This window comes from Ambystoma mexicanum, chromosome 2p (assembly GCF_040938575.1).
Source record: "Ambystoma mexicanum isolate Mex_15411 chromosome 2p, UKY_AmexF1_1, whole genome shotgun sequence".
In the NCBI taxonomy this organism is placed as follows: domain Eukaryota; kingdom Metazoa; phylum Chordata; class Amphibia; order Caudata; family Ambystomatidae; genus Ambystoma; species Ambystoma mexicanum.
In genome coordinates this window covers 1,145,102,222-1,145,121,642 of record NC_090923.1, presented here as the reverse complement: position 1 = coordinate 1,145,121,642, position 19,421 = coordinate 1,145,102,222, and the positions used below count along the sequence as shown (strand labels likewise).

The window sequence follows — 19,421 nt, the reverse complement described above, 5'->3', positions numbered from 1 at the left end:
TATTGTTTCAGAAAAAGGGAAAAAACCAAAGCCTATTGGAAATGTGCCGATTGCGGAGGAAGAGCAGTTACAGAGGGACAAGATACTCAATGAGGGAACCCACAAGCACATGCCCGAAAGTACAAAGGTGGAGATATAAAATAAAAAAAAATATCGGAAATGAAGGCATTTGTAGATTCAAATTAAAACGAGCCCAGTGAGTCAATAATAAAAAGGGTACGATTTATTGCTCCACGTGGCAGGACAAATGCCTAATGTCAAACTACTTCAAAGACAGTTGTGTAAACACAGAAAAAAAGAAAGCACATTTCCCACCAGATCCACAAAGATTTCATTATGTGAAAATTCCACTGGAATTGTTGTTAACTTCGAAAAATGAGAACGTTTTACTGTTTGATAACGAAATGATGGAACAAAGATGGCTAATTTTCGGAACCACTAAAAAGGATGAATATTTGAAATATGCTAAGCAATGGCAAGTAGACGCAACTTTCAGGGTCTGCCCAAAACCATTTTCAGTTTTACAGTGTGCACAGTGTAATACAAGACACTTTACTACTGTTAATATTCGCACTAATGTCTTCTAAATCCAAAGAAAATTACAAGCAAATATATAGCTTTATATGAGAATAAATGTCCCCAAATGAGCCAGAAATAATAATTTTAGATTTCAAAATACAACAAATGAAGGCTATAACAGAAATCATTCCGAAGAGTAAAATACAAGGTTGTTTTTTATTTCCATTTCACACAATCATTATGGCGTAAAATACAGGCAAATTGAATGCAAAATAGATATACTGAAGATTTGGAGTTTCAATTCAATATTTTTTTTAAAAAAAACGTCCAGGAGGATAGCTCAGCAGCAACGTGCTCGCCTTGGAAGCAAGACGACACGAAGCAACACAGGTTCGATCCCCGGGTCCGCCTCGAAACCTCTGGGTACTTATGCAACTAAGACAAAAAAAACAATTACGCACCTAAAAAACAAAAATTCTTGTAACAGTGCCTCGATGCCTGCGGGCTGTGTGAGTGCTTTAAAAATGCAAAATAAATTTAAAAAAAAGAAAAAAATTACTGTTTGCATTAGCTTTTGTACCAGAGAACAATGTAGGAGAATATTACGACAAAAACTGACTTTTACAAGGCAAATGAATTATTTTTAGAACCAGTTTTTGACTATTTTGATTCAAAATGGATCGGACAAGTAACACAAAGTGCGACAAGACGAAGACCATGTTTCGGAAAAAATCTGTGCAATTGTTACACAGCAATCAAACGAAAATGCTAAAACTGATCAATTAGAGGGATGGCATGATGGAATCAAACAGTCATTCAAAACTTGCAATCCGACTTTATGGTGCTTTTTGCAACATCTCAAAAAGGAACATTCATATCAAGAATTGCAGATTGCACAATGTATATCAAGAGAAACAACTAGATTGCGAAGAAAAAAATATCGAAACAACCAGCAACGACTAAAAGAATGTGTACTTGCGTTCGATAAGCAAGAAAAAATACCGTATCTGAAAAGCATTGCATTTAATATCAACTATTGAAAAAAAGAATATTCACTTACCACTGCGAACGCCAAAACTACGAACACCAAATATCCATGAGAAAAAAAATACTGCAAGTAAATCCAAATGGGAAAAAGTAATCCAATAACGAAAAAAAAATACCAATAATCCATAGTTAAAGAACATGGAAAAAAGTGCAAAAACATGAAAAAAAACAATCCACGGTCCTGGAAATCCACAGAAAGCAAAAAGCTCCACTGCAACGCTAGAAATCCAAGATGGTTCCGCTGTATCCGAATGTGAAAATTTAACTATAGAGCGACACCTACTGGTCAAATAAAATGTTGCATTTTACTAAAAAGTTTTATGTAAATATTTAAAAAGTTAAAAGTATTAAAAAATAAGTTTTTTAAAATATAACTTATAAATTACCTATAAATGTTATATGGATTCTTCATGAAATAATTCAACAAAACAATTCTTTATGTGTATTTGTTATAAAAATTTGATGAAACATGATTCGATATAAAATGAGTCTTTATAAAAGGACTGTATACCGACTACACTAATTAGGACAGTAATGGCATTTATATATCACTAGTACACTTTGTAGATTCCAAGGTTTTGCAGAAATGAAGGGTTAAGGGAAGGAAAAAGGTTAAACAGGTTCTCAGAGCATGCAAGTACTTAAATCTTCCAATGAAGTCCAGATAAAAACCTTTCCCAGCAATAGTTAAAAACCAAGTTATCACCTTTGAGGGGCAAGTATCAAAGTCAAATGGACTAGAAGAGAGAGTCAGGACAGCCAAAGTAAATTGAAGCATAGTCTATGGAGCTGAAGCACTTCTTAGATAACAAAGTATTGCACAAAGTTAGAGAGTTTGTTGAAGAACAATCCCTGTAGGGTCACAAGCTGTTACACTCGTGAAGGGTAGAGCTGAAATCAACTCTAGCAAAGTAGCTATTGCAAATCTCAACTGAGAAGAAAGAGCAAAGCTAAAGACACTAAGGTAAGTACCCCAAGACAGAACAGTAACTTTGGTTAGAAGAGTGGTCCAGCTGGCTTCTGTTTGGTTGCAGCGATGCAGATCCTGGGTTCCGTGGCCTCAGTCATGGGACAAGAGGGAGGACGGCTGGAGGACTCCTGCGGCACCAATTCGGTGGTCGGCGGCAGCTACAGGGTCTTTCAGATCAGCGGAAGTTTGCTGTTTCAGCGCTCTGTAAACAGCACCACCATGGATCTTGGATACCAGTTGGGCTTCCTTCACTCCTTGAGTCCTGCACTCTGGTCGTCCTGCTTCTGGAGGATCCTGGGGAGACTCCTGGAGCTTCTGGGCGGATCACAGACATTGCACTAGACTACGGATTTCTCGACCACTGGTACTCTGTTCCTGCAGCAGCAACGTACAGCCAGACGGAGACGATGGTCCAGTGGAGTTCATCTCAGGGTTAGTTGCTCTGACTAACGCAAGGGAAGAAGTCGTCCCTTCCGTAGCTCGTCTTGTCGATTAGAAAAAAAGAGTTTCAGGACAGCAGCAGGGCTTCACCGGACAATTAAAAGGTCCAGGAGGATGCAGCAAGCTTTGTTCACTGTTTCTTCATCGGGTTGTTCTTCCCAATGGTCGACGGTCTTCAGTCCCAAAACCCTCGCCTTTTAAGCAGATTTCTCTCATTCATACACAGCCCAGCTGTCACTTAAACAGTAGGGGGGCTGTCCTAAAAGGACAGCCAGCCAATCAGGACTGGATGCATTCAGGCATTCCTAAAGACAAAGGATAGGGGAGTTTCGGGAACCTCCCTAACTTCCTGCCCTTCCAGACACACTGGAGCCAGAGGCGGGTCTCAGTACTGAAGCCCGCCAAAGGCAAAACGAACAAAGGGCTCAAAACAGGCTTGGCGCGCAGAGTAAAACCCATGAAATACCTCACAAAAATGGTGAAAAAAGACTGGGGCAATTTGGACAAAATGGTCACCCATGGGTGCTATACTGCAGCTGAGGATTCAGCCTGCAGTATAAAAGTACAATGGTAAGAAAATTTAACAACTGCCACCAGTCACCTCAAGTAGTGAGGGTAACATAAAAAATGTTACATGAGTAGGTAGGATAAGGGGCTAATAAGTAACCACCCCCCACCCCCAGCACTCCACATAAGATGGTGTGTGCTGGACCTGCAAAGAGAAAAGTAAAGTCAATTTCACTTTGCTATTCCTGGGAACATTAGTTCACACAAGAAAAGTTATTTAAACCTTATGAGAAATCTAAAGTATTTTTCTTTGACACTGCACTGAAGGTGCTGTGTGTCCCCAAAAGTAGATGCCTATGGAGTTTGTCAGACCCCAAAAACAAAGGTAACACAAAATCCAAATGAGGTCAAAACACATGAGAATGAGAAAAAGGGCTCACTCACTCCAGGGTTAAGATTAAAAAGTCCTAAAGTAATTCAAAAGTTTGAAGGGAATTAGCACAGAAATGAGAATTCTCCCTAACAGGGTTGACACAGGTCAGGAAGATTTATAATTCCTATGAAAATCTTAACACCTCAAAAGGCAGGTCTTCTTGAGTCTAGTGGATGTCACCAGCCTCTGGGTCGGGGGTTGACCTTTTTGGGATCCCCAGGTCAATTGGAAGGAAGGGTAACAGCAGTTTTGTCTTACACAGCACGCTCTCAATTCTTCATCTTCCTCTTCGGTTTCAGCTCCAGTGGTTGACTTCTCAGCAGCTTCCAGGTTCAGAGTTTTCATCAGAAACTACAGCAGAACCTCTGCATTCTCACCCTGCATTTTACAGCAAGGGGTGGTCTGGCTGTCCAGTCAGGACAGCCAGCCCCTCACTGGGAGTTTGTTCCTTTCAGGCAAGGTGGAAGCCAAAGATCCGCAGAGTTTTGGACTCTTTGCTTCCTGCCTTTCCAGACACTCTGGAGACTGTGTGGGGAATCGACAGGATTCCCGCCGAAGACAACACAGCCACTGAGGTTGTTCCCGCCTAGAATGGCAGGGGAAGACCTCAGAAACAGCAAGCACACAAGAAATGGCGAAAAAAAGAAGGAGCCCACCCTTTTAGCAAAAGGGTGGCCCTTCTGTGCATTGCAGAGGCTGAATTAACAGCCTGCAAGTAATGAAGACTAAAAAGTCATAGAAGTAGTTACACTGCCACCAGTCATTCAAGGAAACTTACAATTGTAACAAAATATATCAGGTAAGTAAGAAAGGGGATACATTGTAGCCACCCAAGCCCTCCATGTAAGGTGGGGTCTGCCAGCTCACTATATGAAACTGTACTTCATCCAAGTACATGAAAGAGAAATTAACAGGGGAGCCCATAATGGCAACCCAGCCTAAGCCCAAAAGTTGTAGGAAACCATCACTTCAACCATTCACTATGGAGAGACATAAAAATGTCATCCATAAAAAGAGTAAAATACTAGGTGAGAGGAGAACAAGATTCCTCTTCACCTAGGGATAAGGTAAAATAGTTTCACCACATCGCCCACGGAGGAGCTGGAGCTCCCCCCCACTGCGGGAGCAGTGGCGTGCCTGGAGGTGCACACGGAATACGAGGTAGGGCCCCTGCCTCTCCTCTCCCTGCATCACCCTGGTGCAGCACTCGCACCTGAAAATCGTCTCCTGCCCCACGGATCATTGCCATATTTATTTTTGCTGTGTTGCACCTGCTCGAGGTGCCTGCACAGTCCTGACCTGACCCCTACAGCACCGGAGTGCAGCCAGCACCATCTCCGTCCACAAGGCCATTAGCCATTCCAAAATGGCCGACCGAAATTGCATCCAGCGAGTCCCGTGTGTGTGAACACACCAGGACCAGCTCATACAGCTGATTGGCCCACCTTCCGTATTTGTTGGCCAATAGAGAGCCGGCAGGCTCTAAGCCGGCCTACTCCCAAAGGCACACTACTCAAGGCAGTGTACCCTGTTGTGAGCCTGCCTGGAGCCGCTCGAGCCCAGAGCCATGAACCCTGCCTCCTGAGCGACCGCCTCCGCACCACCAAATCGCCTGGATCGCACAGCCCACCCTATCACCCATACCGAGCCCAAGAACTTCTACAGCTGCACTGACGCCCTGAACACGGCCGCAGTCAAACGTAAGAGCACAAGCACATGATGCCTCAAACCACCTGATTTTTATCGTTATTCGTCACCGGCCCATATTATACCTTGCCTCAGTCAACATTACGTTACACTGGCCTCTAAACTCCAACCGTCCCGAGCCCTGCGTGGCCACCCCACCCCTCTGATCTTATACAAAAACTTGAACTTCAATGGCCTCCTGCATGCCCCGTGACATAACCCATACAATGATTGCCTTACATTCTATATTACTACCAAAAATATAGTTACCTGTCATAGTTGTATTTGTTGTGACCTTTTTGGTATTGCCCACCCGACAACCCAGGTCCTTATGCGATTCACGCCCAATTTTTGCAAGGTACTGTCTGCCTACTTATGTTGTTATGTTTTATCCTTACTGCTAAACTGACTGGAGCCCTATCCACGACCCGAGCCTATCTTTGGTTACCCCCGGCTACTTGAGTAGTCATGCCTACCCTTTGCTTCACGCAGGACCACCCCATCTAGCCCATTGCAGTATTATATGTGACAATTGCATTTGATTTAAACTGCGCCACACCTAGGACAATTGTATTTTAGCCTGTTGGTAGTCTGTCATGCACTGAAGGACTGCGTGGTTGCACCTAGGTGTGCCGCCCCCACTCTCTGCATTTTTAGTCATTGCTGGGATTGTTGCACTGAGGTGCCGCCCTTGTGTTCTGCATTTTTAATTACTGCTGGGATTGTTGCACTGAGGTGCCGCCCTTGTGTTCGGCATTTTAGTCATTGCTGGGATTGTCGCACCTAGGTGCCATCACGACCTGCCTCCCAACATGCGCATTACTAAAACCTACCTTATATACATACTTTGTTCCCTACTCTGGACCATTCTCACTATTATCACAACAATGGCCAACACTAACACCACACCTTGTAACCTTCAAGAGAGAAATATAAGACTTTGAGCGAGACTACCACATCTATATGCCCTAAAAAACAAAAGAACTAGACCCCTTGGTCCTACACTAACTATAACTGCCTCTGACTCCAACCCTTCTGCCCTAGATGCAGAAAGACGCCCTAAAAAACACATTGACCTCTCCCACAACCAGAAAAGACCCGATCTTCCTAATCTCAGACCCACTCAAAAAATAATCACGACTCCTACCTTATCAGGAGCCCTCATCAATGCTAGGTCCCTTATAGCACACAACACAGAAATTGCCGACATACTAGCCATGGACAACCTAGATCTCCTAGCTATCACCGAGACCTGGCTCCATGATGCTGCTGGCCCTGCACTCATGATTGCCATACCAGACAACTACAATATTCTTAGAGTTGACCGGCCTAACTCTAGGGGAGGTGGCCTGGCCATTATTGCCAAAACGAATTTAGCAGTAAGGCTCACCCCACATCCAGATGTCACATCTTGTGAACTTCTTTCTGCTAAAATACCCATCTCTAACAACAGTACACTAACTGTCCATCTGGTGTACAGACCTCCAGGCCCTCTAGGTAATTTTGAGGAAGATCTATCTAGCCTCCTCACCACGCACATCAAAGACTCCACTCAGCTCCTGCTACTAGGTGACTTTAACCTAGGTTTCAATTACGATACGGACAGACAGGCCCATTCCATTCAATCCATCTTAGTCAATCATGGCCTTACCCAAAAAGTCTTAGCCCCTACACATATAAAAGGGCGGACACTAGATTGGATAGCTAACCGAAACTGTGCCACCACCATCTCCAACATCTTACCACAAACGGACTGACCACCACCTTATCTACTTCTCATCTATCATACAGCCTCCTAAACTAGACAAGCTTGAAACAGCTCCACCTATGCCTACAAGAAGTAAAAAAGAAATCACAGCTGAAAAACTACTTCCACTCCTCCTACCAGCCCTCACTGCCTGCGCTATCAATTCTGATCCTAATATACTAGTTGAGACATTCAACAACACTATGTCCAAAGCCTTGGATACTATTGCCCCTATCAAACTGCGCAAAAGTAAACGAGAATCTCACCTTAACTCATGGTTCACCCCACACCTCAAAGAATTACGGATCCAAAAACGTAAACTCCAAGCTATTTGGAGACACACACCTTCAGGTGAGAATAAAACCTTACTCGATAACCTTGCCAAAAAATATAAGAAGGAAATAATCCAAACTAAAAAGAATACTTTCAATGAGAGAATTAGCAAAGCCAATTACAACTCCAAAGAGCTCTTCTCCATCCTCCGGGAAATGGAAAACCCAATCACACCTGTAGATAATGTCCCCAAGGACAAACAATGGTGCACTAGCATCCAAAATGCTTTAGCTAATAAAATTACAACCTTACAAACAAAAATTGCAAAGAAGAAAGCATCCTTGAACGCCACGGGAACACATACCTCCCACTTGGCAGATACACCTAGAACAGGCAATCATAGCAGCCACAAACCATTCAGATTTTCCAACATATCCATATTGGAAACTGAAAAAGTGATATTATCCCCGAAACCCTCCAACTGCCAAGGTGACAGCTGCCCAGCAGAAGTTATTAAGGATGCAGCGAGAGACCTAGCACCCTTTATATCTAAATTAATAATCTCCTCCTTCCGATCCAGCACTGTACCGACTAACCTTAAAGAATCATGGGTTCTTCCTCGCCTTAAAAAACAGACCCTTGACCCAGCCACCCCGACCAATTATAGGCCCATTACCACGGCCCCATTTCTCCTTAAAATCATTGACAGAGTAGCCTACCTCCAGATCCAAAAGTATCTGGAGCCAAACCAACTACTAGGATCACGCCAATCTGGCTTCAGACCACTACATGGTACTGAAACAGCCCTAATCGACCTTAAGACACAAATCGACGAGTTGAAGGATAAAGGTAAAACAGCTATGCTCCTCCTCCTTGACCTATCGGCGGCCTTCGACCTAGTGGACCACGCAGTGTTATGTAACCATCTAGCGTCTGCTGCCCATTTTACAAGTGAAGCTATAGCCTGGGTACAATCCTTCCTGGACAACCGCACGATGAGTGTTCTCCCCATTAGCCTCAGCGGACCCAATACATATCACCTGTGGCGTCCCACAAGGTTCATGTGTCTCCCCCACAATGGATAATATCTTCACTAAGCCACTCTTCGACAAACTTGCCAGATTGGGGGTAACCTACACCAACTATGTGGACAATGCACAGATCCTCATACCCCTATCTGGCAACTTTGTTGAAGACACAGCTCTAATAAACAAGATTTACCTCATCATTCAGGCATGGATGGCCTCTCACGGCCTCTGCCTGAACGACGACAAAACAGATACTGATCCTGGGTTCCGACTCCAACCTCAAAAAACTCACCCCGAACTACTGCGCCTTCAATATAGACGGCAATATAATCAAAGTGGCAACAGAGGTAAAAACACTAGTTTTTTACCTCGACTCCACCTTATCGCTCAAAAAACAAATCAACTCCCTGGCTTCCTCCACAGCCTACACTTGGAAATTAATCAGGCCTGCAGACCTTACTTGTCTAAAACCAATTGTATCACTCTAGCCAATGCCCTAGTAATGTCCAAATTGGATTACTGTAACGCATATATAGTATATGCGGGCGCCAACATAACTGTCACAAACTACAAATATTGCAGAACAACGCTCTTAGAGCAGCCCTGGACATACCCTGTAGAGCTCACATATCTAACATTAGGAAAGACAATCATTGGTTAAAAATCAGTGATAGAGTTCTCCTTAAAACGCTATCTCTCACACAAAGGACTGAACACTGCGCCCCCATACATCTCAGCCAGACTGCCCAGAAAATCCTCTATTCACCACACCAGAGCCTCTAATCACTCCCTACTTGAAATTCCCAGATTTAGACTAACTAAAGCAGGTGGAGTAAGCTTCCCTGTTAGAGCTGCCTGTGCCTGGAACGCACTCCCCCTGGAACTGAGAACTAATCTTCCCTACTCTAGATTCAGATGCAAGGTGAAAAGCTGGCTTTGGACTAACCACAATTAACCTGCTGAACTCAATCCTATCACAGCGTTCCTGGATTCTGTTCCGACACCAGATTATTTGATTATCTATTTGATCGGAGTATCTGACACCTGACCAATGAGAAATTCACATGCTGTATCTCATGTATATTTGTATTGTATATATGTTAATGTATCCTCTGTATGTATGTAACCTTAAGCCTAAGTATTCTTGCAACTGCTGCACCCGGCTACCCCTGGGTTTGGAGCGCATTATCAAATAATAAACTAAAGCAAAAGGTTCTGGGGTTGACACAGGTCAGGACGATTCATCTTTGATATGGGAAGACAGGTGCCAGCCGTCAACCATCAACTACAAGGACCAGTAAGGTAGGAGTGGCCTGGGTTAGGAGTAGATCAACCACTCTACCCTATAATCCTAGCCACTTAACAATCCGATATAAAAACAGTTCCAAAATGTATCAGAGTTTCTGTTCCAAAATTGTATTGCAAGACATTTAGATTGCATAGATAGGCCTCTTCCCCAATAAACAAGTCTCCCAAATTTAGGAGCATTTCCGTTCCAAAATCGAATTGTATGATACTCCGATTGTATTTATAGGCCTCTCCCCCACTTTACAGGTCTCCCAAATCTATCAGAGGTCCTGTCCACATACTATATTGTGTGATATTCAGATTGCATGGATAGGCCTCTCTCCCAATACACAGGTCTCCCAAATTTAGCAGGGTCTCTGTTACAAAATTGTATGGTATAGGATATGATATTCAGATTGCACTGATAGGTCTCTCCCCCCTATACAGGTCCCCCAAATTGATCAGGGGTTCTGTCCCCAAGCTATATTGTATGATATTTTGATTGCTTTAATAGGCCTCTCTATACAGGCCCCCCAAATTGATCAGGGGTTCTCTCCCCAAACTGCATAGTGTGATGTTCTGTTTGCACTGATAGGCCTCTCTCCCACTATACAGGTCTCCCAAACTTGGCGGAGGTTCTGTCCACAAAATTGCATTGTATGATGTTCGGACTGCATTGATGGGCTACTCGCCCACGGTACAGGTCTCCCGAATTTAGCAGGGGTTCTGTTCCCAAAATTGCATTGTGTGACATTCAGATTGCATAGTTAGGACTCTCTCCCAGTATACAGGTCCCCCAAATCCAACAGGGGTTCTGTCCCCAAGTTGTATTACATGATGTTCGGATTGCATTGAGGGACCTTCCTCCCACTGTACCGGTCTCCCAAAACTATTAGGGGTTCTATTCCAAAATTGCATTGTAAGACAGTCAGATCACTTTGATAAGTTGTATTTTATGACATTCAGATTGCATTGATAGGCCTCTCTCCCACTACACAGGCCTCCCAAATTTGGCAGGGGTTCTGTTCCCAGACGGTATTGTGATATTCGGATTGCATTGGGGGGCCTCTCTCCCACCGTGCAGGTCTCCCAATTTTAGCAGGGGCTCTGGTCCCAAACCGCATTGTGTGATATTCAGTTTACATTTATAGGCCTCTCTCCCACTATACAGGTTTCCCAAATTTAGCAGAGACTCCGCCCCTACATTTTTTGAATCATAAGGATTACAATACTCCTTAGGGTCCCTCCTACCATACGAGACTCTAGAACATAGTCAGAACTAGCCTCAAGCACAAACTTAGCTTAACCACCTTAACATACTGCCAGAGAGGACTAGACCGTGATAGAATAGTTCCAGCCGCCCTTATCCTTTCAGAGAGACCTACCCAGACAGCACTGAACTTTGACCTACACCCCTGATAACAGTACGTCCAGCACCAAAACACCACCAGAGCGCTCGGAGGACACAAACCGACCCAGCGGAACAACAGACGGCACAAAAGCTCCCAAGCCTACCAATACAAGAACACCAGCACTCCCATCACAAGACACAGTAGCCAACCACTCAACTGGCACCTCTGCACTGAGCACCAAAATGCCCCGGACCAGAAAAGGACGCAGAGAACGGGCACAAGACAAGGCCGCACTGGAAACAGGCACACAGATGCAGCCTCAGCTGATCCTCATACGCCCTCCTACAATGAAGATACAACCTTCGCTGATCCTCAGCCACCCCCAATCAACGCCAACAATGATGCACCGCAACCAAACAACCACAAACCAAAACAAGGTACAACCAACAAGCAAAACCACACCAATAAGATCCACTGCAACCTCATCAATGCAAGATCAATGTCGAAACATGCCACAGAGATACGATCTGCTCTGCGACGGAGGGATCGACATCCTATTTATAACAGAAACCTGGCTAGACGACAATTACAAGATCACCCTCAACAACTGCTTACCTGAATACTTCAAATGCGTTCAATCAAACAGAAAAACCAAAAGAGGGGGAGGGCTGGCAATCATTCACAAAGAACACCTGGATATCAAACTGGTAGACCCACTAGTCAGCGATAAATGCGAATCCCTAATCATAAGTCTAGCAGTAACATCCAAAAAAACCTTGAAATTCGTACTAATATATAGACCACCAACCTACGATGCCACCTTCGTAGACTCCTTCACAGAAGCAATCACCGTCCTAGCCATCAAACACAATCACCTAGTAGTCCTAGGAGATTTCAACATCTGGTTTGAAGGAGAAAGCACAACCATCCAAAAATCGCTAACCAGCCAACTAGCAGCAATGAACCTATAACTAGTCAAAGGAGCAACCCTCTCGGCAGGGCATACACTTGACGCAATCTTCGCCAACAAACTACTCCTCACCACGGCACCCCCAATTCAAATACTCTGGAGCGACCACCTCATCATCCCCTTTGTAATCAAAATGACCAGGCCAACAAACAATCAACCGGACAAAACAACGAAAACCATGAGATGAAATTGAAGATCACAAACTCCAACCCGCCTGAAATCCTGGAGCTAAACAAACCACACCCAACATTCATGGAAGAAGATGACCTGGACAAAAAGGTAACCCTGCTGCATTCCTGGATTATAACTACATCGCCAAAGAAAAACCCTTTGCTTCTAATAAACGGTTTATGGCAAAATGATTCACCCCACAACTGTACACCATGAAAAGGAAAAAACGAAGACTAGAACTTGATTGGAGAAAACAAAACGACGCAGCGAACAAACTGAAATTCCTACAACACAACCGGGCTTACAAAAAGCAAAGAGGAAACACTACGACAACCGAATCTTCGAAGCACCAAACACCTAAAAAGAGCTCTTCAAAATCATAATCAAAATCAAAAACCCTCCAGGATGTAACACACCAACTCCATCTGCGAAACTCTGCAACAACCTTGCAGACCTCTTCAAAAACAAAAATCACTAACATCCAACAAACCATTCAAAGCAGACCGCCTGATCTGACCACAACCCCAACCTACACCCGGGAGGAGCACCCAAACAAACTACGAAGCTTTCCAGAAATCTCAGTGGAGACATTTGTCAAACTGGTGAATGAAAGCAACAACTCAGGGTCCCCCGATGACCCATGCCCACCAGACATATACAAATCAATTGTTAAATAAGGAACTCCCATGGAATATCACAGGAACGTCCTCAACCATTCCATCGCAACTGGGAAAGTGCCACAAGCCTTCAAAACTGCATACATCAGGCCACTACTCAAAGCTACAGCGGGAAACGTAGAGGACCTCTCCAACTACAGACCTATCTCCAACATCCCGTATACAGCCAAGCTGCTCGAAACGTACATATAAAAAACGACCCAAGAGTTTATAGAAGAGCACGGCCTACTAGACCAGGCACATGTTGGCTTTAGACCACAGAGGAACGGAATCAGCTCTACTCTCAATATGGGACAATCTAAAAACCAACGCAGACTCGGACAACAGCACTGCCTTGATTCTCCTAGACCCATCGGCAGCATTTGACAGTCAACCACGACACCCTCATAACGAGTTTAGAAGCACTTGGAATAACAGACACCGCCCTACTATGGATCAAATCTTTTCTAACAAACAGAACGGAAACTGTATGGATGAAAGCCTTCAAATCCAGCCCGAGAGCTTCCACCTGTGGAGTACCACAAGAATCATCCTTCTCCCCGCTACTATTCAACATCTACCTGTATCTACTTATCAGAATCATCAAAAGCCACGGCCTCACCTGCTACAACTACGCTGACGATACACAAATGATCTTCAAAATACAAGACAACCCGGAAAGAAACTCAACGCTAGAAAACTGCCTCTGCAATGTATTCTTCTAGATGAACTCCAATTCCCTCAAAATCAACCCAGGCAAAACTGAAATAATGATTGTCACAAAAAATTGAGGATAAAACCAATTCATCCCTTGGCCAAGTGAACTCGGGACTACCCCAGCACCCTCGGCGATTGTAAAAAAACCTGGGGGTTCTGATGGACAATAATCTTACGCTAGAGCCACAAGTAAACGCTCCTCAAGAAATGCTTCTTTCTCCTGCGAGCGCCAAAGAGAATCTTACCGTTCTTATTGTTAGCCAACAAAACGACCACCATCATCGCCCTCGTCATGTCCAAAGTAGACTACGCCAATAGCCTATACCTAGGCATACCTGAACGACTCCTAAAAAAACTACAACGCATTCAAAACGCGGCAGCCACACTACTTCTGAAACTACCCCGAACAGAATACACCGCACCAGCGCTTAAAACACTACATTGGTTACCAATAAAACAAATAAAATTCGAAACAATGTGCATTACGCACAGAGCAGTTCACAACGAAGGTGCTGAGTTCCTAAGAGAAAAAACTGCACCTACATCAACCAACCAGAACGCTCAGATCAAGCATGGACATCCGCCTGGAACCGAAGCCCTACAACAAAAGAAAACTTGGAGGATCCTCCTCCTCTCACCAAGCCCCGAAAACCTGGAACCACCTTCCAAAGTACATACGTAACACAAGAAACCACCTATTCAGGAAATTACTCAAAACTTGGCACTTCACGTCATAACTAGAAAGACTGGCCACAGGGGCACCGACATACCAAAACACATCAACGAACGTAGAGCGACCGCGATACGCACCGATCAATCAATGGGAAAAGCTGAGGTAAATATCCCACGGCATACTAAAGCACCAAACGGGAGACAGTCGCAATATGACCAAACACAGGAAACATAGCAAACTAAGACAGAAAGACTAGAACAAATCATCAAGAGGACCAGGACCCAACTATGACCTTCCCCAACAGCCCTGAGAACAAAACGGAGAGGGAAAGGAATCACTGCATCACGGGCCCAATGCAATGGGTGAGAAACAGAATGTTTCATCACTACACACGGTCCACCAATACAAAGCAGGAAGCACAATGCCCCACCACACAAACTACAACTAAACAGTCTCAAGGATGTTCACCCCACAGAAATCAAAGAATCAGTCACGACAGAAGGATACGAACGTCTGAATACACACCCTCACCAAGACGGATCCACTAGGACAACACTTCAACTTGACCGCAACCCTGAACCACTCAAAGCCTTAACCGACCAGGGTCACACTAGATGACCTAAGAATAGATATCACCCACCCAGTCCCATACCTGAAGATTAGGTTCAGACTCAGCCACCAATCCAAACTATACTCAATAGGATACAGTTGGATCAGCGCAACACCACCAAATCGAGTCGGCCACCAAGAACCAGCAACATCCGAACCCACAGGTATACAACTCTAACGGAATCATAAGTACCTGAACCTGGAGACAGACCCCACTAACCCAACCCTCAATCTTCTGCATACTTAAACCCACACAAAACCACACAACCATCTCTCTCCTAGCAATCCGCACGCACTTTAACACATTGCATCAACAACACAAACTTCACCCACAGCACTCGAGGCCTTCATCGATCCGATACTAGCACCAAAGTGTAGCAATCTGTGTGCACCGAGCTGAAGCTGCCAACAGCACACCACTCTCCTCCTCCCCTCCTCCCGACTAACCCTACCCCATCCTTCCTGTTTACAGATCCGCCAGAGTGCCTGGGGACAAATTCTGTTGGTGACGGTGCGCTATACAAGTACTGATAACATAACATATGAAATTCTTAACACCAGACCAAGAGAAAGGAGAGAGAAGGGGTAAAGCAAAGGCATTCTCAAGGGAAGACAATACGAAGAAGGCCCCACTCTGACTACTGTAAAGACTGGGTCAGTGGGACAAGGACACACGGAAAACAGTCAACGAGCAGTTATTGGATGGATCGTCAGCGGACAAGATCAGGCATTGAACAGCCATTGAGTAGTCGTCGAAAGCAAGCAAACCGCTGAAGAAATCGTAAACAGCAATATAAAACTCTTACAAGCTCTGCATTATGTGTGAACGACTAGATAGGTGGAAAAAAAAACAATCTGGTGGGACCTCGATGTGTGATGGATTTTGGGTACACTACACGCCACGTTAGGGATAGTGTTACAGTCATGCCTATGTCGTTGTCCCTTTTCGATCTTCAAGTAAAGATGCAATACCCTGCGATTACCACTAGATGTCGGACTATATGCACAGCATGTGATCTAAGCAGATTCACAAACATCAGAAATAATTTACTCATCTGCTTTCTTCTTCCTTACTATTCTAAATGTATGTTTGATGTTGCTCGTTGATAAAAAATCCATTTAGTTTCCAACTGCCAGGTGTATATCTAAAATTAATCACTTTTTGATACAACTACAAGTGTGTGTTTCTTTGTATCTATGTATATTCTGGTTTCTTTGTACTGATTTACAGGTCACAATCCTACTAAGATAAGCCTGGTTGCTCTGTCACTATCAACCTTGGGTAGAACAGGCCTATATTAGAAGTTGGGGCCCTAAAACCAAGAGATAATTCTTGTAGAGTCCAATCCCAATTGGACCTTAGAAAAACATACCCAACACCTGGCCATGTGGGAGGACACTTTAGGTTGGGGATCAGTGATTACTCCGCAGGATTCATCCGACCTCTTTCACTGTAGACTATTAGTAGGGTGGTCTCCTAAAATCTGTCCACCTGGCCAGATTCTAGAAATCCATCTCAACAGGTCTTCAAAATAGTCTGCTAAGGGGGAAAATAAGACCTAAACACAAATTATTACCTAAACCTCAAATTGGCCTTCACATGTTTTTTCTCGGTTTAAACTAGATCGCAAAACTAATTAAGTCTCGGGCTTAATTCAAAAACTATGCGAATGCGCCTCAGCCTTCTGGGAAGACCAGCTGTACCTTCTTTAGCTTCTCAATTTCATTCTCATCCTTCTTGACTGACTGCTCCCAAGTATGGACCTTGCCCTGGTCCTCCTTCAATTGGTTCTTTTCGTAGTCTAGCTGGATGCCAAGGCGGGTCTTCTGATTCTCAAACTCCAGCCTGTAGAAAACGTAGAGCAGAGATTCATGGATCAACAAGGGCATGGTTTGTTAAGTGATTCCCCAACGTGAATGCAAAGGAGACAAAAGGGAACATGCCTAAAGTATGAACACACCTTGTACACCTATATGATAATTCAAGAACCAGCTGGCATCACAGACATATCCTACATCTTAGAAAAGGCAAGATTATCAGGGAACAGCAGTATGCTTCTCTGCAATGAGATGACAATCAGTAGCCAGAGTTTTAGCAAGTTTTGTGAATACATTTTGGCAAATGGGCCTTTAGTGCCAGAAAATGAATTCCATTCAGAGTAAGTATATACATCTAAAATAAGGTGATCTATATGAAATGTCACCCTAAACCAGGAGAGCAAAGGATTGATGCAAGGGGCGCACAGATGCAAAATAGGGGTACACCATCTTAATTAAGGAGATGTGGGCACAAGCTGGGGGAAAGAACGGCACACAGGCTGGAGATTGATTGGGAGGAGGGGGTCACCCAGAGGGTACTGGGGAGGGGCAAGTGGGATAAGAAAGGCGGACTATAAACACAAAAAAGGAATATGTTACTTACCAGTAACTGCTGTTCTCCAGCATTTGTATCCTACATAAATTCACATGCTGTGAATATACCCAGTCAGGCTGGGAATCCTCAGTAACAGAGCAGTTTAAACTTAAAACAGAAAACTTCAGTCACTATTGAGCTCTAGTAGAATTACTTTTGGGTCATACAGCCCACAGCCAATAGGAAAGGCTACCTTTGAACCAACCCAGTCAGCCATTTTCTGATTTTGGCAGGCCCATGAGAGTGGCAGCGTGAGCCACGAAGAGCCAGAGGGGTATGCGGGAGGGTTGCATGTGAATCTAGGAAAGATACCAATGCTAGAGAACAGGAGTTACAGGTAAGTACCTCATTCCTTCTCCAACATTGGATCTTGGATCTTTAGATTACAAAGCAACATTAAAACCCAAGAAGGGAAGAGGCAAGCTCCATGCAGAAACTTGCCACTGGAGACTAACTAACCTCACGCAAATGGGTTCCAAAGAACAGACTGCCCAACAATGGACTACCACAGAATCCCAATCGACACAGTAGAACTTGGTGAACGTGTGCACCGACCAACAGGTGGCTGCTCTGCAAATCTCTAGCAGGAGAATCCCAGAGAGGAAAACAACAGTAGCAGCCACTGCCCTGGTGGAGTCAGCCCCAAGCTTTCCCGGAAGTAATCTGCCAGCTTGTTGGTGGCAGAAGGAGATGCAAGCCGCAATCCACCTTGGAATGGAGGGCATGGACAGAGTCTTTCCCAGTCCAGATTGGCCAAATGTCACAAAAAAACAGTCCGTTTGACGGAAGGACTTTGTACGAGAAGCATAGTACTTAAGGGCTCATACTACGTCCAAGGAATCTAACAACCGTTCGGCTGACGATGTAAGTGGGCCAACGAACACTGGTAAGACCACCGGCTCAAACATGGATGTCACCTTTGCCATAAATATAGGTTTAGTGCATAGAATTACTTTATACTTGTGAAATGCCAAATAAGGAGCTTTGCCAGAAAGCTTGGATTTCAGCGAGACTCCAGGCGGATGTTATGGCCACCAAAAAAGTGGTCTTCCAAGAGCGATGTTTGAGAGAAGCGTTGTGAAGCGGCTCAAAGGGTAGTTTCATAAGCCTAGATAGGACAAAGTTCAATTTCCGTAAAGGTTCGGAACGCCCGACTGGCGGGAAATACCTAAATTAACCATGTAAAAATTCCTTCACCAACAGTCAAGACCAAAGGTAAGGAACGCCTGGCAAGTGGTTGTACCTGGATATAGCCGCCAAATGCACCTTGATAGAGGAGTGTGGCAGAGATCGTAGATATGGCAACATATCCTGTGGCCAGGCGATCTGAGGCTGTAGATGTTGGCTTCTGCACCACACCTGAAAACGTTTCCATTTAACATGCAACATGCTAAAGTGAATGGAGCATGAGCTAAAACCTCCTGGTTGTCTTGCGTTAGTGGGATTAATCCCAACACTAGGAACGCAGGATCCAGGCTGTGAGATTGAGTCAGGCTGGGTCATGATTAAGAACTGCTCCTTGGTTCCTGTATACTCGAGCTTAGTGTGGTTTCAGGTTGAGTGGCGATGCCAATGAGAGGGCAAGAAGGTCTGAGTACCAAAACTGTCTGGGCCATGCAGGAGCCACTAATATCAGTTTGCACCGATATAGTCTGAAGGTGTTGAGGACTAGCAAGAATGGAGGGTATGCGTACAGGAATTTCCCCTCCGATAGAAACGCGAAAGCACCCAAGGCTCTCAGGGTGGGAAGCATTTGCACCGCTAGTTGCCCTCAACCCCAGCAGGGAACTCCACGAGATCATTGCAGAATTCACTAATCACCCGGCGATGCCCAGTCAGACCACCTTTATAAAATCGCTATCAAAAGAAACCTCACCAGCAGCAACATAATAGAATAAGAATATAATAAGAATAATATAATA

At 44.4% G+C, this 19,421-nt stretch overlaps 1 protein-coding gene across 1 annotated transcript in view; it reads right to left on the bottom strand.

Annotated features, from left to right (window-relative positions):
* SMC1A (structural maintenance of chromosomes 1A) overlaps nucleotides 1–19,421 on the bottom strand; it is a 642,162-nt gene that overhangs the window by 252,150 nt on the left and 370,591 nt on the right. Inside the window, exon 16 of the mRNA XM_069645240.1 lies at nucleotides 16,791–16,932. Within this exon, the coding sequence (XP_069501341.1) occupies nucleotides 16,791–16,932 (142 nt within the window). The remainder of the gene's footprint in view (nucleotides 1–16,790; nucleotides 16,933–19,421) is intronic.